The 25,636-nt window shown below is 50.6% G+C and overlaps 1 protein-coding gene across 1 annotated transcript in view; it reads right to left on the bottom strand.

Annotated features, from left to right (window-relative positions):
- Positions 1-25,087, bottom strand: part of ATP2C2 (ATPase secretory pathway Ca2+ transporting 2) — a 57,519-nt gene extending 32,432 nt beyond the window's left edge. The window contains exons 1-7 of the mRNA XM_081108222.1: positions 24,877-25,087; positions 10,554-10,664; positions 8,406-8,522; positions 5,575-5,664; positions 3,943-3,978; positions 3,778-3,839; positions 496-604 (exon numbers count right to left, since the gene is read on the bottom strand). Coding sequence (XP_080964348.1) covers positions 496-604; positions 3,778-3,839; positions 3,943-3,978; positions 5,575-5,664; positions 8,406-8,522; positions 10,554-10,664; positions 24,877-24,975 — 624 coding nt within the window. The 5' untranslated portion in view covers positions 24,976-25,087. The remainder of the gene's footprint in view (positions 1-495; positions 605-3,777; positions 3,840-3,942; positions 3,979-5,574; positions 5,665-8,405; positions 8,523-10,553; positions 10,665-24,876) is intronic.
- Positions 25,088-25,636: the final 549 nt, after the last annotated feature.

Raw genomic sequence — 25,636 nt, 5'->3', positions numbered from 1 at the left:
TTGTTCTGTGAAGCTGTGGCACCCTGGCACCCACAAAGGTTAGGGGAATAGCTTGCCTACACCCCATGTCCCCAAACGGAGCAACTGTAAAAAGCTTGTGCTAATTTTTATGTCTGCATCGGTCTGGTTCCCTTCTCGTTCCTCAGCAGTTGCTATCACTCTTTCTGACATCAGTGCGGCTGTTTCTAGAAGGAACTCTTGCCTCATTCCTCAACCCCACCCTGGCTCAATTTGCTGCTGCAGTCTGTACAAACCAGAGTCACGCCATCACAGCGTGTTAGGCTTATAGCTAAAATGGGAGTACTTGATTTGTGAAATACAACTTGAGGAGCTTTGTGCTTAAAATTAGCTTGTTTGCTAACTCCCAGGCTTGTGTGGTGCATGTGTGCGCGTGTGCATGCACGTGTGTGTGCACGGGTGTGTGTGAGGGAGAATGCCCGCCTCCGAGAAGCTAAGCGTCTGCACATCCCACCGACCAGGGCCTGGGACCCTCACCTCAGTGAGACGGATGTCTGCAGGGATCCGGTCTCCGATGGAGAGAGACACGATGTCCCCGGGAACCAGGTCGCGTGCCAGCAGGTGCTGGAGCTTTCCTTCTCTTATGCTGCATTTGAAACAGTAAAAAGCCAAAGCACGCATGTTAACATCCCAGTTTTACGCACTTTGATAAATGTGAGCAAAGATGATGGAAGCACACTTTCCCTTGCAGGTATGGACAAACCTTTGCGGTGTTGCTATTTTTAAAAAAATATATTTTATTGATTTTTTACAGAGAGGAAGGGAGAGGGATAGAGAGTTAGAAACATTGATGAGAGAGAAACATCGACCAGCTGCCTCCTGCACACTCCCCACTGGGGATGTGCCTGCAACCCAGGTACACGCCCTCGACTGGAATAGAATCTGGGACCTTTCAGTCCGCAGGCCAACACTCTATCCACTGAGCCAAACCGGTGAGGGCTGCTATTTTTTTTAAAACTCATGTACCGTAGGAGATGTTTGGGGAGCGTGTGTGGCTTCTGGGAGACCCTGGTCCTTGTCTGAAGTGTGGAGCTTCCCCTGTTTACCCTCCTGGACACCAGGCTGGGCCACATGGCCCTCAGCGCCTGCAGCTCTAGGTCAGCGGTGCCAAAGCTTCCTCAATGGAGGCAGTAGGTTGTGTCCTCAGAGGAGACACCACCCGGGTGTGCAGAGCCCGTCTTGAGAACTCAGGGATGGCAGAGCCTCGTCAGAGCCCGGAGGAGCATCTGCAGTGTCCGAGCGGCCCAGGCCCACCCTCCCACAGGGCCAGGGCCATTGCTCAGGGCCATCCACCTCTAGACAACAGACGTGCTTCTGTGCACAGGTTGCAACTGCAATCCCACCACTCACTGCCCTCCTCCAGTGGCCTCCCAGATGGACTCCTGCCTCCCCTCTGGCTTCCTCAACTCATCCCGCACACAGCAGAGAGCTCTTTGAGCACAAAATCAAACCCTCCAGTGGCTCTCTGATGACCTTGCCATCAAACCCCAAAGCCCTGCTAAGGCCCTCTCGATCCAGACTCGTCTCCTCCTCACACCGGCCGGCCCCTGAACACACCCAGCTCTTTCTAGTCTCAAGGTCATTGGTGACCATGAATGCTGGAGCAGGCATTCTCCTCCTCCTTGATAATAGAACTCAGCCTTGTTCCGGTGTCTACCCTTCCCCCCACAACTGTGTGCCCCAGGGATGGGTCCTGACTGGCTGAGATCAGCGGAGTGATCCCACCCCCTGCCCATGATTGGCTTAGGCACAGGCATGCTTTGTAACACTGGCCTTTGAGACATGAGTGGACATTCTGATGGGGCTCATGCACCTGTACACACACACACACACACACACACACACACAGCCTTGTCTCCTGTTTGATCCTTCATGTCTGGCTATGATGCTGGAGCTGTTGCAGCCTAGGACCATGAGGGGAACCAGCCAGAGAACAGTCAACAAGCTGAGGATGGCAGAGTAAAGACATTAAAAGGACCAGGTCCTTGGTGCCAATATCTTCAATTAATTAACCCCACTGCCCGCCCCACCAGGCCCCTTGCCATGAGACAACACAGTTTCTCATGTGTTTTGTGCAGTTGAGTTGTCTGTTCCTTGTAGCCAAGAGCACCTATCAGATACACGGCGGCTGTTCTCTCAGCTCTTCCCGGGGCTGGCTCCTTATCTTTCTCGGGCCTCAAATGTCGGATCGAGGGGCCTAGCCTCCAGCTACTTGAAGTTGTCCCCACTCCCCCACCAGCCACCACTGTACCTCTGTAGGGATTTTTGTTTGTTTGTTTTGGTTTTTGTGGGGATTTGGGTGTTGAGGGGTCTCGTTGGCTCTAACGCACCTAATCATGTTCCCCGTTATAACCCAGCACTATTTTCCCAGCACACAGTAGGTGCTCAATAAATATTTAACGGCTGCACAAAGGCTGGAGGGAATGCAGGAAGGGTCTGCATGGCAGGTGCCTCTCCTAATTTGTAAAACAGGCCTTGGAGACCCAGAGAGTGAGGCTGCATATCTGCGATGCTCTTTCAACTCTGCCAGGCTGCCTGCCACCGCTGCTCCTGAGAATAAAATGTCTTTTAGGAGCAAAACTTCTGAGGACATCAATCATGTATCTATTCACCTGAAAGGTCAAGACTTGATATTTAAACTTAATGTCACATCAAACCACATCAATCATTTACGCCTCCCTTTGCTCAGGGGATGAGGCCACACATCAGACACCTGGATTTCCGACAGCCTTATCCATCCCCTCATTAAGCTCAGGCATCTTTACTGTCCCCAGTGACCCTTCCTGCATTGATTCATCCTGCCTCGTGCCTCCACATATCCTTTTTGTCTCTATTTTGTTATTCATTATTCTCTATGTTACACACACACACACACACACACACACACACACACACAGACTCCTGATTCCTTGAGAGGCGGAACTCTATTTCACAAAATCTTGCTATCCACCAGCCCTGTGGCTCAATGGTGCCATATACACTCAATATATGCTAAGGTTCTTTCCCCAGAATTATCCTTCAGAAAATAGGTACTGTATGCTGAAGTCCTTCCAAAATACGTCAGGTCATGTAATACCTGCCTCTGACACATTGTAAATCCTCAGTAACCATATTTAACTGGACATGTACTAGACAGCACAGATTACAGAACATTCCAGAAAGTTCTACTGCACGACACTGTGCTAAGCAGAAATGCCCACGAGGTATTGCCAGATATTTTTGTCTTTTCCTTTTTAAATATCGTTGGTAAGGGCTGCGCGATCACAAGCAGCAACGTGGAAAATGTCTGGACAGGAGAGAGGCTGGTGGGCTGCTAACCAACTCCCTGGAATTCATTCCCATGTCGTCCCACCCTTCAACCCATGTCCTGATGCCTCGGCTTGTTAAAGCCCCGCATCTCAGCCTCTTGAGTCCACCCTTTGAGAATCCAATGAAACCTCTGAGCGCTCTCTTTTGGGAAAATGCAGTTTTGCACAGTGTACGACGGGTTTCAGGGGCACCCTCTTCCTGAGACCATTTCCATCCGTGGCCCCCAGGCCAGGCTAGATGCTAGACTAGATGCTAATGACAGACTGGAAGCCCAGAGAAGTTGAATGACACGCCCAAGGACTCAGGTAACCCACTGGCAGGACGACCGGCCCAGAACCCCAGTACAACATGGTTTCCCATGTCACCCTACAAGGGATACCAAGTGTGCCAAACTCACCAGCCCACTGGCTCCCCTGATGAACCAAAAAGTCCCAGAGGTCTCTGACTTACCAGTTACACTCGGGAGGTACCAGCTTGGTCAGCTCTTCCAGAGATTTCTCCGACCTGTACTCCTGGCAGGAAGCACATCAAACACGCTTTTCAAAGGTGGGGATTCCACAGAGCTCCCGCCACGCCCAGTCACCCCAACGGGGGCCTCGGGGAATAAATACACACCTGGATGAAGGCGACAGTGACCACGATCAGCACGGCCTAAGGAGCAAACGGGAGTGGCATTAACACCGGCTGCACAGCGCATGAGTCCAGGGAGTGAGGGGAGGTCATTGTCTTTCAAAATATATTTCTTTTTTGTTTGCAAAATAAGTGTACTGTGCAGAACCTTAGAAAAGAGATAAGCCAGAAAAGAGCAGCAAAATCACCCCAAGTCCTACCATGAGAGGTTCACGTTGTGGGGTACCCCTTTAGATTTTTCTACATAGACACACTTATCACACAGGGTCCTATAGTGTAGACATATTCTTTTACAAACTGCCTTTTCACTCAACAGCATCCTGTAAACACCATTCCACATCAGAAGGTGTGGCTCTAGTCCAGGGGTGGGCAAACTTTTTGACTCGAGGGCCACAATGGGTTCTTAAATTGGACCGGAGGGCCGGAACAAAAGCATGGATGGAGTGTTTGTGTGAACTAATATAAATTCAAAGTAAACATCATTACATAAAAGGGTACGGTCTTTTTTTGTTTTTAGTTTTATTCATTTCAAACGGGCCGGATCCGGCCCGCGGGCCGTAGTTTGCCCACGGCTGCTCTAACCCCAGCCTTTTAAACCGAAGCAGCAAATAATTTCATGGTGTGGAATGAGTCCGTGTTTGTATTTTGGGAGTGCTTGACAGACAGAGAAAGCCGGAATGACGTCCATCAAAAGGGGTTCGGCAGAAGCCAGACATGAGGTCACATATTGCGTGGTTACATTCGCATAAAATATCCAGGACTGGGGACTCCACAGAGACAGAAAGCAGACTGGTGGTTGCCAGGGGCTGAGGAGGGGAGATGGGGGGCGACTATAATGAGTATGGGGTTCCCTTTGAGGGCAATGAAAATGTTTTAGAACTAGATAGAGGTGGTGGTCATACAACATTGTGCATGTACTACATGTACTGCATTGTTCACTTTAAGATGGTTGATTTTTTTTATTATGTGACTTTTCACCTAAATTTAAAAAAAAATGTTTTAAGGCGCTCAGTGGTTCTCTCTAGGTAACAGATTACAAACAATTACTCTTTTTAAATATATATTTAAAAAATATATTTATTGACTTCAAATATATATATATTTGAATATATATATATATTGACTCCAAAGAGGGAGGGAGAGGGAGAGAGAGATAGAAACATCAACGATGAGAGAGAATCATTGATTGGCTGCCTCCTGCACGCTCCTTACTGGGGATCGAGCCCACAAGCTGGGCATGTGCCCTTGACCGGAATCAAACCCAGGACCCTTCAGTCCTCAGGCTGATGCTCTTTCCACTGAGCCAGACTGGCTACGGCTGCACACGCAGCCAGGATCGAGCAATTCCATCTGGGTCATGGGAGAGGAACTCCTTGCCACCGTGTTCCAAACGCCAAGCACCTGGGCACCCACCAATGGAGCGATGGCCACATAAACCCCGACACCCCCACGGGGGCAGAGAAGGACATGGATTTGCTTCCCTTTCTTTCTGCCGCATTCTCTATTTTTCTCTACCGCTGAACTGTTTTCCTTGCACAGTAAGTAAGCGAACCCTGGCAAGCCCCTGGGCAGCGAGCGGGTGTGGGGGCTGGTGCTGCCCGGGCGCCGTGCACTCACCGCGGTGATACTGATGGCGTCCTCATAGTTCTTCGTGAGGATGCTCACCAAGGCCGAGGCCAGAAGCAGCAGGATCAGCGGGTTCTTAAACTGAAAGATGAAAGCAGGGTGGGTGGGTTCTTCGCTGGGCTTCTCAGAGCCAGGCTTCCAAGCCTACAGCTACAGTGACCCAGGGCTGGGGGAGAGAGACCCCTGCCATCCAACGGTCCCCCTCCTGTAAGGCCCCCACTGCACTTTCATTGACATCGGCTTCCGGGGGTCACACAGCAAACAGGTGAGAGAGCCAACGGGAAGCACAGCCCACACGCCACCAGTGCTGCCCTGGCCGCGGATGATCAGACTCTGCCTGGCTCCTGGAGCCCCTTCTAAGCCCACACGGTCAGGGAGAGGCAGCGAGGGGCTTGTGGGAACCTCACTGTGAGGGGAGCTGGTGATACACTGGACAAACAGCAACAATAAAAACAACCACCATTTACTGGGCACACGTATCTGTTATGACTCCTGCTTGATAAGGGAGCAACCAGAGGCTCTGAGAGAAACTGAATTTCCCCAGGATCCATTTAGGTCAGGCTGACTCCTTACCCTGTGCCCTTAACTGCTATGCTCCAATCAGGGCCAACTTATAGATACAGGACAACCTTTATTGAGCAACTCAGTACGTGCTAAGCTTCTTCTTATGGAAAACTCGGAACAGTGTTTATTAGTCCCATTTTCAAGATGGGGAAAATTGAGGCTCAAGGAAGGCCAAGAACTTGCTTAAAGTCACAAGGCTAGAAAGCGGGATTGGAGCCCTGAGAGCCTGACTCTAGTACACCTTCGCCTCATGCTTCCAGGGCAGCATGTCTTGGGTCGTGCTCAGGTGGAATTCCTAACGGCGAGTCTCCTGAGTTGGAGCAGCAGGGCTGCCTTGTGAAGTGGTGAGTTCCCCGTTACTGGAGGAGACGGACAGGAGATGCACAACGTCTGGCACACGGCAGGTGTTCAGCGAGTGTAAAGAGTTACTCAGTGAGTGCAGATGGGCTTTCTGTACTCAGCAAGGGGGTGGGGCTGGAACAGGGCCTCAGGTGGGGATTAGGGTTAGGAGAGGCAGGTGTCAGGGATGGGAGAAGGGGTGCAAAAGGAACTTCCTTCCAGGATTCCCACCGATGGACCAGGGACAGACAAGGTTGAGATGAATAAACATTCCCACTCTTAGAAAGTGAAGAGATTTTATTTCTGGAAAGGCCCTGGCTGGAGGCTGGAGGAGAACCTTTGGTATGAGGTTGACAGGGCAGAGACAGGAAGGAGGATGGCTGGGGAACTACGGGGGGCGGGGTGGGGTGTCCTAGTGGAAGGGGCAGGCAGGGCAGAACTGAGGAGGCCCAACTGCAGGAGGAAAATGTGCCCCACAGCCAGTGTGTCCCTGAACCCCAACTTCCAGGAACCTCCACTACCTCCTTCCAACACCGGAGTTCCAGAAAGCTTCTGGGCAGCCAGAGCCACCTGCGTGCAGAAGACCATTTTGCTGCCAACATGCATCAGTGAATGGCATCCCAGTGCCCTGAGAACCAACCAATGAGCAGGGTGGGGACTGGAGGAGAGTGTGAGGATGCTGCAAGGAGTGCTCTGATTGGTCCCTGAACCAACCAATCAAGAAAGCGTTAAATGCTGAGCCAATAGAACACAGCTGAAGCCTGGATGGGGCTGGGGTGGGGATTGGGGTTAGGAGAGGCAGGTGTCAGGGCTGGGAGAAGGGTTGCAGAAGGCCAGGGAGAAGAAACCAAGGCAGCCTGAATGCCTTCCGGTATCTGGGAAAATCTGCCTGCTAACGGGCTTTCTGAGCCGGGACCGGGTGGGCGACGGGGATCTTAAGTTCTAAACTGGAACTTGCAGCCATGTCCATTTCCAATTTTTCTTTCCTCTTCCCAGTGGTTTCCAGGCATTTGATTTGTGCGCCCTCCATTCAGCACCCTGCCTGCACCAACAGCAGCAGTTAAGGGGGCGGGGGCCCTGCAGCTAGGCGCCTGGCTCACGGCCCAGCATCGCACTTGCTGCTGACTGACTTTAGGCTCCAGTTGCCAGATACACAATAGGGCGCCCAGTAAGATCGGAATTTCAGATAAACAAAAAACTTTTTTTGTTGTTTTTTGTAGATGTAGGTCCATGCACCATTTGGGATCTACTTATACTAAAATATTGTTTTTTTGTTCCTCTGTCTAAAAGTCAAATTTAACAGGACATTCTGTGTCTCTATTTGCTAAATCTGGCACCCTTACACAGTCTGGAGATATCTCCATTTTTTTTGTATTCACCCTCCTCATCTCAAAATGGAGATTAGGAGGAAGATAAAGTAAGTTAATGTTTACTTACTCAGCTAGCATGGTGCCCGGCAGGTGGAAAACCCTCTGTGAATGTAGCAACTGCTGTTCCTGATCATGGCTGCCTGGGGAGTTAGTGAAGCCTCATGGCTGTCCCTCCTGCTGGCTGAGAGCAGCCTGAGTGCAGCAGAGCCTTCTTTATTTTTGTCGTACACATGCCCCACGCCCTGGGACTGGTCCAAGGACACCCTCAGTGAATATTTAAAGAAAGACTGCCCAGCCAATGTGGCTCAGTGGTTGAGCATCGACCTATGAACCAGCACATGCCCGGGTTTCGGGCTCAATCCCCAGTGGGAGGCATGCAGGAGGCAGCTAATAGATGTCTCTCTCATCAATGTTTCTTTCTCTCCATCCCTCCCCCTTCCTCTTTCTCTAAAATCAATAAAAAAAAACTATTTTAAAATATTTTTTTAAAAAAGAAAGACTGCCCGCCCTCCCCGTTAGACATGCAGGGAATGACACCTACGGTCCTACCTGATCGAGATATTTCTTCCACACGGGTTCAGTGTTGTCCGCGACAAACTCGTTCCAGCCGTGGACCAGCCTGCGCTGGGTCACCGAGAACTCTGACAGCCCGTTCTGTAAGTCCACCTGGAGGGAGACGGTCAAGCCCACGCTCACTGGTGGGCCAGTAAGTGCCGAGGAGCCCACGCCACAGAGTCCCCACTCTGCACCCAGCCACTTGCACCACCAAAGACCGTAAGCACGTAAGGGCAGAGAGAGAAGGAAACCCACAGCCCGATTCCTTTTCAATCAGACGGCGCTCCTGCCCTACAATTACAGCGGAAAACAACAACTCTCGGCCTAAATTTGTCACAGGGAAACGCAGACACACATTTTCTTTTTGGAAAAAAAAAAAGTCCTTGGAAAATGGTACAGCCACTGTAACAAAACAATATGGAGCTTCCTCAAAATATCAAAATAGAATACCACACGATCCAGCAATTTCACTTCTGGGTGTGGATATACCAAAAGAGTTGGAAGAGGATCCTGAAGAGATATTTGTGACGTGTGTTCATAGCAGCATTGTTGTCAACAGCCAAAAGGCGGAAGCAGCAGAAAGGGAGAGACTGTCCTATGGGTGCAGAGTGTGCATGAATGCGCTGCGGAGATTGGTTGCACAGCAATGTGAATGGACACTGAGCTGGACACTTGCAAATTCTTATGAAGGGAAGGTTTATGTTGTGCTCTCACCACCATTAAAAATAAAGTAAAATGACAGAAAGAAGGCCTGTCCCTAGACACAATACTAGCTAAAATTATTGTACCGTGCACGCATTGTGCCAGGCACAGCTTCAAGCTCTTTACACAAACTAACATTAAAATAGTTCACTTGAGTTGGTAATTGCGGAAGGAAATGGCACTGTTCTGGTTGTAGCAAAGCTACCCTTGTTTTTAAAAAGCTGACAAGACAGCTCTCCCAGGCGGTAGAGGTGGCAGGGAACGCTGAATTGATTTCTGGATTCCTTTCAGTAAAGAAAATCAAGCTCACTTTCCAGGTGGTGTAAAAAGTCTAGGCAAGGAAAACATATTTCCTCCCTCTCTCCAAATACTAACCCGCAGGACTTGAATTTAAACAGACTTTTGAATTCTTCTCCAGGAAAGCCTGGCATGAAGCACGCTCATCCAACTTCCCTGAAATTGTGGCCCTTTATTAGTAATGTGTTTTTGTTGTTGTTTTTACCAAGTGGGCCACGAGTGAACACTCAAACACAACGTTATGTTTGCTCAGTTTTCTAGGTAAAGAAAATTAAACACGTGAAGCAAGCCACGTCCTTCAGAAGAGTTTTATAGAGTGGGGTGTTCCCTCCCCTCTCCTCTCCTTTCCTTTTCATTTTGCACTGCCCAGAATGCAAGAATTTGGTTTCAGGAATTGGCAACATCATAGAGGATGAAAGATGAAGGGTGAGAAGAAGAGGTGGTTAAGAATTTGAGCTTTGGCCCCAGCTGATTTGGCTCAGCAGATAGAGCATCGGCCTGTGGACTGAAGGGTCCTGGGTTCGATTCTGGTCAAGGGCATATGCCCGGGTTGTGGGCTCGATTCCCAGTAGTGCGCCTGCAGATTCTCTCTTATCATTGATGTTTCTATCCCTCCCTTCCTCTCTGAAATTAATAAATATTTTTTTAAAAGAATTTGAACTTTGGTGTCAAAACACGTGGATTCGCCACTGGCTGTGCTGCTGTATAGCTGTGTGTGTTATGACTTCTCTATGTCTGATCCAGAGAAACAAGTACTTGAGCATCTGGGAGAGGGGGGTGCCAGTCCTCTGGAAAGGGCCTCACAGGAAATCAGAACAGTTCAACTTAGAGGGAGGGAGGGAGACGGAGAAGGAAAGAGGGAAAGAGAAACATCGATGGGTTTCTCCCACATGTGCACTAACTGGGAATCGAACCAGAAACCTAGGTATGTGCCCTGACCAGGAACTGAACCCGAAACCCTGCGGTGCACGGGATGACGCTCCAACCAGCTGAGCCACCCGGCCAGGGCAACAGCATTCTTTAAACAATGATAACAAAAGTGTCAGCACAGAATTCTAAAGCAGCTTTCAGGACACTGTGTTCCTTTCTGCTTCATCTGAAACCTTTCCCACAACTGGCATCAAGTGCAAATCCAGTTCTTACGTAAAGTGCTTCGGCCAAATCCTCTCTGCGGCATTTGCTCGCCTCCTTGGGTGGCAGGGCTGCCACCGTCTTCTCCTTCTCGATGGCTTTCAACTCACATTGTTCATCAAACTGTGAACAAAGCAGATTGCTGTGTTAAGCAAGTTGAGGTTTTGTACTTATGCATCTTTTGTTTGTGTTTTTGTTAATCCTCACCCGAGGATATTTTCCATGGACTTTTAGAGAGAGTGGAAGGGAGAGGGAAAGACAGGGAGAAACATCGATGTGAGAGAAACAGATTGAGTGGCTGCCTCCTGCATGCGCTCTGCAACCGAGGTACGTGCCCTTGACCGGAATCGAACCTCGGACCTGTTGGTCCGCAGGCCGATGCTCTACCCATGGCGTCAAACCAGCTAGGGCCGGATGCGTCCTTTTAAAGTATGACATACAGTTAGAAAGTGGGCGCATCTTCACTGCACAGATCCAAGTGTCACAGACTGAGCCGTATAACCAGCCTCCTAACCACGAAACGGACAAGCCGGCCCCAGGAGCTCCTGCAGGCGGCCTGACCCCCTGGAGGGGAATGGCCGTCATGGTCTCCCCAACGCAGATTAGTTTTCCTGGGGTTTGAAGCTGATATAAATGGTTACGTGTAACACATACTCTCTCCCATCTGGTTCCCTTCTATTCAGTGTTGTTAGTGAGAGTCACCAAGGCCGTCGCATGCAGCAATGGTTTGCTAATTCTCATGGGTGTATAATATTCCACTGAATAACCATAGCAGCCGCCCTCCTCATCCATGGTTTCAGTTACCCATAGTCAACTGTGGTCCGAAAACACTAACCAAGGGAGTCCAGGAATAAAAAATGTACAAGCTTCAAACTGCTCTCTGTTCCGAGTAGTGTGATGAAATCCTGCCCCCACCTGCTCCATCCTGCCTGAGGTGTGAATCATCCCTTTGTCCGTGTACCCACGCTGTGTACGCTCCTCACTCCCAGGCACAGCTGTCTTGGTTATCTGATGCACTGTCACTGTGTGGCAGTGCTGTATTCAGGTAACCTTTATTTACTTGGGAATGGCCCCAATGCACAAGAGTTGTGATGCTGGCAACTCAGGTATGCAATAAAAATTAAAATAAAAAGTCAGGCCGGCGTGGCTCAGCGGTTGAGCGTCAACCTATGAACTAGGAGGTCATGGTTCAATTCCCGGTCGGGGCATATGCCCAGGTTGTGGGCTCGATCTCTAGTGTGGGATGTGTAGGAGGCAGCCGATCAATGATTCTCTCATCATTGATGTTTCTATTTCTCTCTCCATCTCCCTTCCACTCTGAAATCAGTAAAAATATATTTTTTTAAAAAGAGTCCTAAAGCGCTTTAAGTGAAAGGGTATATATGTACAGAACAAAACCCCATAGTATATACAGGGCTCAGTACTATCTGAGGTTTCAGGTATCCACTGGGGGTCTTGGAACATATGCCCAGCAGATAAGAGGGACTACTGTACACCACGATGTATTTATCTGTTCTGCCGTTGTTGGGCATTCGGGTTGTTTCCGGTTGTTGGCTAATACTGACACATCTGTTTTTAAAGCAACCTTATTTAATAGAATCGGAACGCACAAGGCTGACAGAGCAGGGCAACAGTTTACATGGTTAGAGCCCTGAACCTTGAACTCCTGGGATTCTCCATCAGCTTGCAGCATGTTGTGGAGTGTCCCTGATGGAGACAGGGGTCTTGCAGCCTCTGAACTAGCCCAAGGAAGGGGGAGCCCGCTGAGCTCTGGGTGTCTGACCGGCCTGGGAAGAAGCATAGGAAGCACCTGGAGGGCACGGGAGGCTATAACACAGAAAAAAACCACCTCAGAATCCAGAAAACATGCAGTGCTTTTGCAGAATTATTCTGAGAATTCCTATGCCCAGGACACGATAACCATCTGTTCCTTTTCTACCAGGTTGTTGGGCCCGGGCAGGAGGAAGGGTTCACCTCTTCCCTCTTCCTGCAGCCAGAGCAGAGGCCGCAAATTCCTCTCTCCCTTCTCGCCAGCCCCCCGACAGCTCCCACATGCCTGGCTCGCTTAGAAATGTTCTACTAACCACCTCTGTCCCCGGGGTGCTGCCCGCTTAGGCAGGGGCCAGGAAGCACCAGGGATGGCACCGGCCACTCAGCAGGCTCCTCGCCCGGCGTGAGCTTTCCTTAGGCCACTGTCACGGTCGCTGTACGAGACTCACTAAGAAAACTGCCTCACAACATGACACAGAATGCTGCTTCCATCCTCACGTACCAGGCAAAGGGCTCCATTCTCACTCACACCACAGACAGGGGCGTGCTCCCCTAAAGGACCTGCTCCCCCGGCTGAGCTCGGTCTTGCCATTTCTTTGCGGCATGACCATACCCGATCCACTTCTTGTTCAGCATCCCGCGTGACCCTGGAAAATGTAAATCCAGGCCTCTCTCTCCCTCCCCCCACCTCTCTGCCCTCCTCTCTCAGACACACACACCATGCCTGAAACACGTGGGGAGATTCCAGCTGCTCTGAGGAGGAAAACCCAGCAGCCTTCAGTGGGCTTCAGCAGGCCCCACATGCCCACCCCCCATGTTCGCCCACAAGCCTGGTACGTTTGGGCAGCAGCGCACCAGCTCACAGCCTGCTTCCGGGGCCCATGAGACACATGCTGTCCATGGCGGAGCCCTGTGCCCCCCGGGAAGGGGCCTTGCTAGTGGCCCTAAGGAGTCCCATGCACATTCCGTGGCCGCCACACCAGACTCTAAGGCAGGATTCTCAGCCAGGGGCGGGTTGCCCGCAGGAGACCGGGGCAACATCTGGAGGCACGTCTGGTTATCATAACTGGCGGGCGAGGGGGCTGCTGCGTCTGGCGGGTAGAGGCACACATGCTTCCAAGCACCCCCAAAGCACAGGACCCCCCCCCCCCCATGATCTGGAACAAAAAGGTCAGAGTACCGAGGGTGAGACACTGCTTGGAGAGGGATGGATTATTCTGTCTTGACACCTTCCCAGATCAGATCAGTCAACCTGCTCTACCCTCAGCATCCTGACTTCTTTGTGATGCCACCGACAGTCACCAGCGAGTGGTCGTCATTAAGCACCTTTATCTGCTCACATTGCAGCCACTCCAGAAGGCGGGACCAATGTCTGGTACCCTGGGCTGCTCCCCAAGCATTTGTCGATCAGAGCTCAGGACACCCCTGGAGATGTGCATGCAGTTATTTCTGCTGGCCACGTGGAACGAATACAGGCTCTCAGCCACAAGCCTCAGTTTAACCAACTGTCATTTCCTCATCGCCAAATGGAGTCGATGATGTCTTCCTGGTCATGCTTTCGCAGAATCGAGCAAGTGCCTGAGTATTGATGGCTTAATGCAGCCCAGACCCACTGGGAGCTCCCAGTAAATGCCAGCCCAGGACCCCCTGTGGGGACCAGGCCTCAGCACCTGGCTGGAAACACGGTGATGGTGACATTGCTTGGGTGGCTCAGCTACGTTTAGGAAACTCAAGAACAGGAAGGAGCAGAGTGCAACAAAAGGAGCACAGAGGTTGGAATGGCACAGGCCAGGTTCAAATCCTGCTCTGTCACTGACAGGCCTGGTAGGGATGAAACCAATTCATAGAGACAGGAAGGAGAATGGTGGCTGCCAGGGGCTGGGGAGGGGAAGGGCAGTGAATATTTAATGGGGACAGAGTTTCAGTCAGGGACAATGAAAACGTTCTGGATGCCGATAGTGGTGATAGTTGCGCAACAATGTGAATGTATTTAATGCTGCTGAACTGTACATTTAAGCCCAGCCGGCAGGGCTCGGTGGTTGAGTGTTGACCTATTGTTATAGTAATAAGTTTAGTTAGTATAAGATAGTATAATCAAATTTCATTTCTTTATTAGAGTGAATTTTTAACTTTACTTAGAAGAGGAACTTAATTTGTGTGTGTGTGAGACCCTGATAAGTACCTTGTAACGCCCTGCAAGCTAACTCCTGACAAATAACTTGAACTCCTGACCAACAATTCCCTGTATGTTAACTCCTGATAAGTACCTTGTAACCCCCTGCGTGTATATCCTGATAAGCCCAGAAGGCCACCGGAGCACACTGATATGAGACACTGAAGACGCCCAGCTTCAAGGATTTAAGGAGAGCAAATCTGCTGCGGTTCAGACGCTTGTCTGCCCTCCACAGACAGGACACTCTCCTCCCCCCTGGGAACTGCCAAACTGCCATTCCTGCTCTGCCTGAGCCCAAACTGCTAGAGGCCTCTCTTCGAGTCAAGAAACCGAGCTCCTTGCCGCAGCGTATTTTGACAACCTCCGTGTGTCTCCTCTGTCAGCGAGTGTCTCCAGGTGGCCTGCCAAGGACTGAAACCCATCAGCTCTCTGGTAAATAAACCTGTGTGATTTCTTGCATTGTTTATCTCCTGTGTGTCTCTCTCTCTCCTTAGTTTTTGGTTAAGCTCGGCCATATTAATTAACAGTAAGTACCCTTTGACATCTGTATTGGTATATCCAAATGAGGCGCACTGGGTCACCTGTGCATACATTCCTATAGATAGCTGGAACACCTATGAACTGGAGGTCAGGGTTCAATTCCTGGTTGGGGCATATACCTGGGTTGTGTGTGGGCTCAACCCCCAGTGTGGAGCGTGCAGGAGGAGACAAATCAATGATGCTTTCTCATCATTGATGTCCTATTTCTCTCTCCCTCTCCTTTCCTATCTGAAATCAATAAATATATTTTTAAAAATATATATATTTTAAATGGTTAAGATAGTAAATGTTATCTATATTTTACCACAATAAAAAATATCCAGAAAAACAACAAAACACGTCCCCTGCCTTTGTGGGTCAAGGTTAGCAGGAGTCACCCTAGCCGGTGCTGCTCAATGATTGGAGCATTGGCCTGCAAACCAAGGGGCTCAGGTTTGATCTCTGGTCAAGGGTATGTACCTGGGTTGCAGGTTTGATGCCCTGCCCCAAGGAGTGCATGGGGGAGGCAACCAACTCTGGCATCCAAGTTTCTCTCTCTCTCTCTCTCTCTGCTCCCTCCCTCCCTCCCTTCCTTCCTCTCTCCCCCTCCAACCTTCCCTTCCGTTCTCTCTAAAAATCAATGGGAAAATTATACTTGGGTGAGGATTAACAAACAGGCTAGCAGGAGTGCACACCCTTTCTCAGGAATTGGTGGGCTCTGACAGGTGCAGGGCAGGGCTGCCCAAGTTCTGGGAGCCAGCCAAGTGGCTAAAAGAGGCCTGTGGGGTTAAGGGGGAGGGGCAGGGACAGGCAGCCTGGAGGGGAGGTCTGGCTGAGGACATGCCTGCCTACCATGTGGTCAGAGTCTGAGACCAGTGGGAGGGCACCTGGCCTCCAAAGTAAAAGCCATCTACACACTCCCAGGTATGTGACCACAGAACTGAAAGCAGGGACTCACATAAATGCATGTTCATGGGTGATCCTGTCAAACCTGCATCAGAGGGAGCCCCCCCTCCCTTCTCCTTTGTGTCTCCTTTTTTTTAAAGTTCTTTTTTATTAAGGTGAGAGCCACATAGCATAAAATTAACCATTTTAGAGAGTTCAGTGACATTTAGCACATTCCCAATGTTGTCCAACCACCACCTCTATCTAGTTCTGAGACATTTCCATCACCCCAAAAGGAGACCGCATCCCATTATCAGTCACTCCCCATTCTCTCCCCCCTCCCCACCCCCGACCCCCAGCTCCTGGCAACCACCCATCTGCTGTCTGTCTCCATGGACCGACCTACTCTGCATATTTCGTACAAATGGAATCACACAGTGCGTGACCTTTTGTGCCTGCTTTGTGACCCCCAAAGTATTGTTTGCCCACAGCAAACAGACCCACGCTGGCATCCCAGGGCAGGCGATGGTGAGTGGGGCCTCCCTGAGCCCCGAGGAAACGGTCCGGAACGAGGATGTCTTGGAGTGTTTTCCCCAAGCTGACAGCTCAGCGCCAATATTTAACCGAGCGGAGGCTTCTGGAGGGAACCACACAGGGCAAACATGACACTGCTGAGAGACAGCTGGCTGAGAGAGCGAGCACGTGGCACCTGAGGGCGGGCCAGCCTCCTGCGCCAGAACTGGGCTCTCCCTGCCCTTCCTCCGGGCTCAGAGTCACTTCATTTCAAGCACCGACTGGCTTAGGCCCCAAGGATTGCTTCCCTGTTCAATGACTGATGCAAGCACTTATTTCTTCAACGGATTTGTCCAAATCCACCCGTTGGCTGCCTTAGTTTCCCCTCCAGAAAGTGGGGGTTATAATAGCAGCGACTACAAAGTTGGGAAACCTCTGGGATCTTGTAAAAATATACCTGCCACGGCCTATCCTGATGGCTAGGTCAACAGAGTGGGGCCTGCTTTTCAGGATTCCTAAAAGCCCAGGTGATTCTAGTATGCAGCCAGAGCTACACTGAGGATACCTGGCTGGAGATACATTTAAAGACCAACCCCATAGGGTCCTGTTCTTAAGAGGCCACCACATTGGAGGGCAGAGAAGCCCACAGCTCGCAGGCCAAACACCAGGCGGGAAGTGCCTGGGCCCTGGAGAGCCGTGGAAGTCCAAGCAGGTGCCCCCAAGTCTTTCTAGAAGTTGGACCATCAAGGGAAGGAGCTAGACAATACAGGCGTGTCCAACTAACAGGTTACAGCTAACAGGCCATGATGATGACAGGACAAAACAGCCAATCTGAGGTGTGTACCTGGGTGCCGTTCTGCACGTGTGCACCGGAGTAATCCCACCAGGATGCAGCCTGGCACCTCTCCAGCTCCCAGAAGTTTCCCTCGTGCCCTTTTCACCCTGTGAAAGCTGACCAACGTTTGGACTTCTATCAGCATGGATGTGTTCCGCCTGTTTTGGGACCCCACACACATAACATCACATCAGGTACTCTTATGTCTGGCTACTCTCAATCAATGTCATTTACTGAGATTCATCTGTGTTGTTCCATGAATGTGGTTTCACAGCTGGGATTCATTCTCTTTCATTGCTGTGTAGTATTTCAGGTATCCCACTGCATGGATGTGCCATAATTTATTTTACTACCAGAGGCCCGATGCACGCAATTAGTGCAAGAGTAGGCCTTCCTTCCCCCGGCTGCCAGCACTGGTTTCCCTCTGGCCACTGGCAGGCACCTGGGACCAGGGCTTCCCTCACAGCCTCAGCTTCATCTGGAAGGTTGTCCGGAAGGATGGCAGGTCTAATTAGCATATTATGCTTTTATTATTATAGATTTGCATGTGATTGGGCACTTAGTCTAGTTTGGCCTATCATACATGACACTGCTACGAACAGTCTTTGAGGAGATATACGCCCTCATTTCTCCTGGGCACATCCCCAGAAGTGGAACCGCTGGGCCACAGGTATCCACCCCTTGGGTTATAGTAGACACTGCCAACCAGTTTCCCCAGGAGTGGTACCAGTAGCAATAGATTGGGAAGAAAAAGATGTACAATATTGTACCACATTAGCCGATGTAACACAAAAAGGAGAGTGCGTATTTGCTTGTTTATAAGGCACACCTCACACCAGGCTGGAAGACAGAGGCAGTGAGAGGCTCCTACTGGACACCCTTTGGTACCTTTTTGAATCCTGCCCCACAGTTAGAATTGATGATTCAAAGAGGGAAAACCCAGTCCTGACCAAGCGTGGAGGCAGAGCCCGTGCAGGAGGGGGCTTCCTAGTACAGGGATACTCAGAAAAGGAAAGACAGAGCAGGCGAGCAGATTAACTCAGGAAGGTGGGGGAAGAAGGGCCCCAGGCAGGGCACAGTGTGGGCAAAGCGGTGCACAGAGGAGCCGCGAGGAGGCCGGCTCTCTGTGGAGCACAGGAAACAGGAGGCGGGATCCTCGGGCAAGAGCATCACAAATGGACTCAAGAGGACCTGCCCAACACCTTTCAATGTCAGGGGGGAACCCCTAAATGTAGCAAGCCAGGGGGAGGGAGCAGCACTAGGCCCACATCTCACTAATCTCGGCTTTAAATCTAGTTCCCCCGGCTACCAGCTGTCTGACCTGCAGCAAGTCCCCGAACTCCTATTGAACTCCTATTGAAGCATCCATCTTCTATAAAAACTGCGGTTTGAAATTTTAACCTGCTATTTTGGCTTCTGTAAATGCTTGCTAGCTTAAATGATAAGGAAAATAAGATTACGCCCATTCCAGAGAGGCCATAAACCATCCCCAGATGGAGTTATCAGTGCTGGCGCCAGGCCAGGCCTTTGGTTGAGGTCTCAAAGCCCCAGCACATAGGGCTCTTTAAGAACTTGCAAAAGGGACAGGAAAAACCCTTATTGGGGAGACAAAGAACTGGAAAAAAGGATAAATAGGGAAAGCTTCCTCCATGTTGTTTGCCCAGCATTTGAAAGGCATTTTTCTCTGGGCCTGCACTTAATAATCATAATCATAATCATAATCATAAAGTGTAACTCCAGTTCCCTAAGCATTGCTTGGTTTTCTCCGGTCTTCTGCAACACTATGAGCCTGTTTTCTCCTCTGTCAAATGGGAATAAGGTGATCCATAAGGAGGATTGCTGAGGCAGGGCTTCTTCAACTCCAGTCAAGATGGGTTCAGAGGTGTTTCCCAGTCCTTGAAATTATATCTAGGTCCTGTGTGTGTGTGTGTGTGTGTAATGGTGGTGTGGCCCCAGCAGCAAAGAGCTACAATAGGATGAAATGTGACATCCAGAATACATATCTTGTTTACAGGCAGTCAGTGCAGTCAAGGCCCAAGTGAGGAGGTGGCCAAGCAAGGTGGTGGCCAGTTCGACCCCGAGCCAACAATTGGTTGGCAAGGTGAGGAGACTTCTTATATACAGGGAGGTTGTGCAATAAGTAAATATACTGAGGATAATGGGAGCTGCCCTTCTCACTGCTGGTGAAGGGAGTTACACATACAGAGAGCTGGCACTGACCCTGCGGAATTGATTGATTGAAATCTATGGTTTCACACACACACACACACACACACACACACACACACACACACACCCTCCTCTGAGAGGGCCTAGAAGCAGTGACACCCACCAGCATGCGCACACCTCGCCCCAGATCTGGTTCTCCATGCCACTCTTCCAGTAAAAAGAGCCGAGAATCCTAGGAGAATTGGCTGATCCAGGGCTGGGGCAGGGAAGGTACCAAACGAGGCTGGAATTTCTTACTGTGCCAGAAAGTAGGAATGTGCTCAAAGAATGAAAAAAAAAAATGTCCAAGATTCAAGATGTCACCATGGAGAGGCTCCTGTTGGCCAAATCTGGGACAATCTGAATATCAAAACAAGGGATGCTAACAAAATGTTACACCCTTAATAAAATAGGAATCCATGACTTGACAATGATACATGAATGAGGAAATAAATGACCAAATACGTAAAGGGGAAGCTCTTCCTCATACCAAAATGCCAAGTAACCAAGGAGGGAGGAATTCGCAGACACTGTAAGAGTAATTGATTTGAACAAAGATCATCAATGGATGCTAAAACTAAAGGTCTGAGAAACGGGCTACCGACAACCTCAACATGGCTCTCCATAAAATACTTATTAATGACAGTGGGGAAAACAGCAACTTACAGAGAGAAACCAGGCCAGGAGAGAGAAAACTCCAGCACAGAATCCAGGTAGCCCTGGGTTCCAACCCTGGACAGGCCACTGTACCCTCGAAGCCTCAGATTTCTGCGGGGACATTTGTAAGGATTCAAAATAACGTCAAGCCTCCACAGATGTCCATTGGAACATTGTTCTAATAATTAAAACAGGAAACCATCTGAATGCCCATCCATGGGTTAAATAAAAACGCCTACACAGCAAGAAACTGCTCCTCAACTGTACTAGTATATACTGCAGAAATGGGGAGGGTGCAGGTGCACAGAATTACCCTGTGTATATTTTTAAAAACATAGGTTTAAAAAAAAATAGGTTAGCTAAGTGGTTAGAGCATCGGCCTGGTCAAGGGCATGTTCTTCGGTTGCAAGTTTGATCCCCGGACCTGGTCAGGGTGTATGCAGAAGGCAATCAGTCAATGTGTCTCTCTCACATCAATGTTTCTCTCACACTCTCTCTCTCTGTGTCTCCCTCCCTCCCTCCTCTCTCCCTTCCACTCTCTCTAAATATCAATGGTGAAAATATCCTTGGGTGAGAATTTAAAAAAAAAAAAAAAGCATAGAGTTGGGTGTGAATAATAAATACTGTGGTCAGGTGCTGCCCTAAAAGCTTCCCGTGACCATTCCACTCCACAGCAGGTCTCTGCCGTGTGTGCAGTCATGACCTCACGTACAGAAGGAAAAGCAAGGCATGGCAGACTGAGGAATGTGCTCAAGGTCTCACTGCTGGCAAGCGGCAGAACCAGAATGCGCATCTAGGCAGCCGGGATCACAGGCTCTAGTGCTGCTACCACAGCCTTTCAGGAACTGCAAGGAAAGCGGCCAGGAAACAAACAGCCCAAGCAAACAGCCATCTGATTACTGCAGACTAATTAGATGCAAACAGTACCCACAACCTCCAAACACACCAAGGAGGAAAGTGGGGGCAAAGTGGGGGAGTGAAGGGGAATTTCACATTGTGCAAGTTTTCCTTGTGGTTTATGAAAATAACCATGACACGTTTAGGAAGAAAAAAGAAAGGGAGAAAAAAATATATATATAGTTCCTGGTTCATAAAAAATAGATTTAAAAAAATCTAATAGGAGCATAATTCAATGAAGGCAAAACTGTCACTCAAATGTCAATATGCAGGTATTGGGGGGAACAGTCACAATTGCATGGGGGACAATAATCATGACATGCTGAAGGGGTGAGAGTTTCTCTGTGGCTCAGCGAGAAAACCAGTGGCATCATCGTGCAGCAAGTGCTCGAGGCACCCATGAGTTAACCCTCAAATGTCGCACCACTGAGAGGTGCCGTCCCATTGCCAGTGGGGCTTTGTGTGAATCCAGTCTTTGTACACAGCTGCCTGCCACAGTCGATGAGCAGCAAGATGGTCATCAAAACCAAGTGAAGAAATATTCTTTCCACAATGCCCGCCGCTCACCTCCTCTCCCAGTGACCCAGCCAGTTCTACAGTTACCCACTGACAGCCTCCCAAGTGGGCGTTCTCAGGCTGCTGGTCCCAAACTAAACCAGCAAACACATTTTTGAGACACTTAAATGCCATTTTGTACATGCAAGTAGACATTCTCAGCCTGAGCATTATCAAAATCCAATTTAAAAGAGTCTAAATAAATAGAACTTACGACTAATAAAAACACTAACAAAACTCGCTAACTCTGGATCACACCATGCACATGGTTTTTATGTGAATGATCTCATTTAAGAAACGATTTCTTCCTACCACTGAGAAGAAAGCTTCTCTCTGCTGACCTGATGGTTGGGTAGCTTTCTTTCTACCACGGCAGCCTCTAAGACACCCCCCAATCACCCCAGCCTCCCCGAATTCACACCCTAGTAATCCTGCCCCCTTGAGAGGAGGCTAGGCCATTCATCCTTGGGGAAGCATCCTTGAGGCAGCCCTGGGGAGAGGACTATCTAGCCAGGCTCAGAGGCCCGCAAGCAACCACGGGAGTGAGCATGGGAGCCGATCCTCCCCCTGCCATTACACGAGTCTGCTGGAACCCAGCCTTCCCCCTGCAGAGTTCCAGGAGGATGAATCTGCTCACCAACCAGGAAGGCGGTGCAGGTGGAGCCAGGCAGTCTCAGTTAAGAGGTGGGAGCCCTGAGGGTCCAAGACAACTTTCACCGAGTCATCCTGGAAGCAGGTATTTCTGGTCCAGCATTCTCCTTACCCAACCATCAGGTCAGCAGAGAGAAGCTTTTTTCCCAGTAATAAAGGGGGTTTCTCTTACACTTTTCTTTTCATTACAATGGAAATACAGCCAGAGTGAGATGTCCTAGGAGCCATGAGAACTGTGCTTAGTTCCTGCCTCTGATGCTTCTAACTCTGGCTCCATACTAGTCCCATCTCAACCACCTGTCCCCCACCCAGTCACTCTGTTCTTTATTCTCCATCACATCTGGGACCTCTGCATGTTAAACATCTCTTGGTTTCTCTGTTGGCTGTCAGCCTCCCCCATGAACTCTGTTTTATAGAGAAGTACTGTTAGTGCCTGGCCCCGCTGTGAGCCTTGACATCCCCATCTCTCATGGTTACAATAACACTTCTCTTGAACTGAAGAGACCCAGGAGGAAACGCAGCAAGTTCTCAACAGTACCCACTATTATAACTGGGTGACGGGGCAAAGTGGCTGGGAGGTTGAGGCTGCCCAGCGCGCCGCGTACAACATGTGCTCATAAAAGAGTGAGGACTGTTGTGGAAACAGTCACTGTAGCAAACTCTGCTTCTTTTTTCAGATTTCTTGAGAGGAAAAAGAGTTCCAATTGAAGGGCATAAAAGTGAGAGCAAAGGAGGTGTTTGGGCTCTGAGCTGAGCTGGCAGTAAGCAGGTCGCCTCCCTGGGGTGGGCTGGCCTCCCTCCCTCATCACACTCCCCATTTGCCTTTACACTGTGTTTCTCCGCCTGCCTTTGATGCTGGCTGCCTGGGTCACGCTACACTGACAATCATCCCACACCCCCTTCAGGGTGCAGCGGAGAGCACAGGTCCACAGCCCAGGGGGGAGCCCCTGCTCCTCACACCTACAGACAGGCTGAAGCCCTGTCCCACCCTCTTAAGGCCCCTTTAAAAATTTGGGGGGGAAATGAAGTCCGCTTCGGTGCAGAGATCGAGCTCACCCCAGCAGCTCTACTCATGCTATTTCATCCCCATGCCTGGCACACCTGGATGATACCCGGGGCACCTGGACAGCTCATAAAATCTGATCATAACCAAGTACATACACAGCAGGAGTGTTTGAAAAATACCAAGCGCAATGCAAAAACCAAACAGTGGAAAGAAAAACAACATAGAAAGGGCAACCATGTTAGCAAACTAACCTCAAACTTCTTTAACAAAACACATCGCATGGCATCTCAGGAGAGAAATGGATTTTGGCAAAATAATGGAACTCTTTACCCAATCCATGTTTAACACACAGTGCTTCAGAAAAATAAATTTGAGAACTACTAGTTACACAGCCCTGTGGTCCACCACCCTAGTGCCAGAATTCACCTGCTAATGTCCTAATATGCAAATTGCCCCCTGAACTGGGAGTTCAACCAGGAGTTCCAGGGAGGGTGGCCTGGCAGCCAACCGCCTGCAGTCACTTGCCCCTGATCACGCCCCCACGCCCCCTAATTGGGAGCGGGCTGGCCAGCCAACTGCCTCATCCCCTTCTCTTCCCCGCCCCACCAGCAGTCTGATCACCCTGATGGGGGCAGCCGGACCCCACCCATGCATGAATTTGAGCACTGGGCCTCTAGTCCATTTATAAAATGCCACTTGAAAATGCACCAATATTTAGGAATCCTACAACCAAACTGTTTGACTATTGTCATTCTTTGGGAGGAAATTAAATATTTTAAATCAAGTATTTCCAGCTGATCTGTTCATTAAAAAGTAAACTTTGAAGTTTCCCTTCACCACTCGAAAGGCAGGTGAGCGCCCCCCCCCCCCCCCCCCCCCCCGGGGGACTATTTCAGGATTTTACTTTTCAATGACTGGTTAAGCTTAGAAATTCGGGGCCCTCTGCTCTGGTATCCTGCTGTGAGTTCTGATGACAAGCTAAGGAGAAAGTAGTAAAGTCACAGGTCACCACTGTCACCTCTGGCTCCTCCATGTGGCAGGGCTTTTTGGGGACAGGTGTGTCAGCTAGTAAGCACTCCCCTCCCTGCGAATCCTGTTGGTTTATTCTAAAGAGTCACCTGAAGGTTGCAAAGTCAATATACAAACCTGAGTGGTTTTTTAAAAGGGCACTGGAGACATCGGAAGCGAAGCTGGGAGGCCTGGCTACTGTTACCTTGACTTTCACCATTATTTCTATGATTGCTAAAACATGCGCGCAGTTTTCTGTTGCTGCTGGTTTTACATCACTCCTCCCCCCGACCCCCAATTCAAGTAGCTTTTGAAAATCCATATAGCAGCCTAGCTGTGGAGACCCGGGAATTTCATTTCTCCGGAGTCGGGAGTCGGAGAAACCTGGGTTAAGTTCCTAGCGAGGTCGTTTTCTAGCCCTTGGAGGGACGTCTTTAACTGCCTCGCGCTCAGTTTCGCATCCGCCAAATGGGGTTAAGAGGCAAGAGCGCTGGGCCGGAGCAGAAACGCGAGCTGGCGTGGCTCTGAGACGCTTTTCTCCAGAACCGGGCGGTGGAGCGCGGGCTGGAGGTGCGCACCACGCGGACGGGCTCGGGGCGTGGGGTGCGGAGGGTGGAGGGTCAGGTCCCACGCTCCGCGCCCCGTCGTCCAAACTCACCAAGGTTTCCAACTCGCCCCTCTCCAGCCGCTCGTACTGATGGCCCGCGCCCGAGAAGCCGAGTTTCTGCAGGAACTTGGAGCAGCGTGTCTTGACCATGGTGAGCGGCCGGAGGCCCCTCGCCCAGCCTCCTGTCCCGCCGCCGGCGGCCCCCGTGAGCGTGTCTGGATCCCTGGTGAGGCCGCGGCTGGCTGCGCGCGCCCAAGCCTCCGGGGCCAGGGCCCGGTTACCAGGGAGCCGCCTACCTGCGGCCGCAGGTGAGGCCCCGCCCCGGGGCGGAGCTGCGCACCGGGCGGCACTGGGCGCACCTGGCCCGACCCCGCCCCGCGAGCTCCCGGGACTTTCAGGAGAGAAGTGGCGGGCGAGGCCGGGAGCTGCAGCTGCGCCTCAGCACCCGGGCTGCTTCCCAAACTTGCCAGAGATGAGAGCCACCTGGAGCGGGGGACGGGGAGCCAGAGGGCGAGCAAACGCTTGTTTAAAATACGGGTTCTCTGACCCCGAGTCCTTGGGTCTGGAGCGCCCACAGCCGGACTTTAACAAGCGCAGGTGACTCGCCTGGGGGCAGTGGTTAACCCCAAGGTGCCGAGAGCACGTGGACAGGAGCCGAGAGAGACTCCTACCGCTGCTGTGACCCCTGGACCAGCCACGGGGTCTCCCTGGTCTGGAGTGGGAAAAGGCCAAGACCTCACCTCGACGGAGGGCCTTGAGGCCCCCACAGCCTTTGTGCTCTGTGTGGTCTTCGGGGATCTCTGAGCCTTTG

This window comes from Myotis nattereri, assembly GCF_964212035.1.
Source record: "Myotis nattereri genome assembly, chromosome: 15".
Lineage (NCBI taxonomy): Eukaryota > Metazoa > Chordata > Mammalia > Chiroptera > Vespertilionidae > Myotis > Myotis nattereri.
The sequence above is the reverse complement of the archived record's forward strand: the minus strand, read 5'-3'. Positions and strand labels throughout refer to the sequence as shown.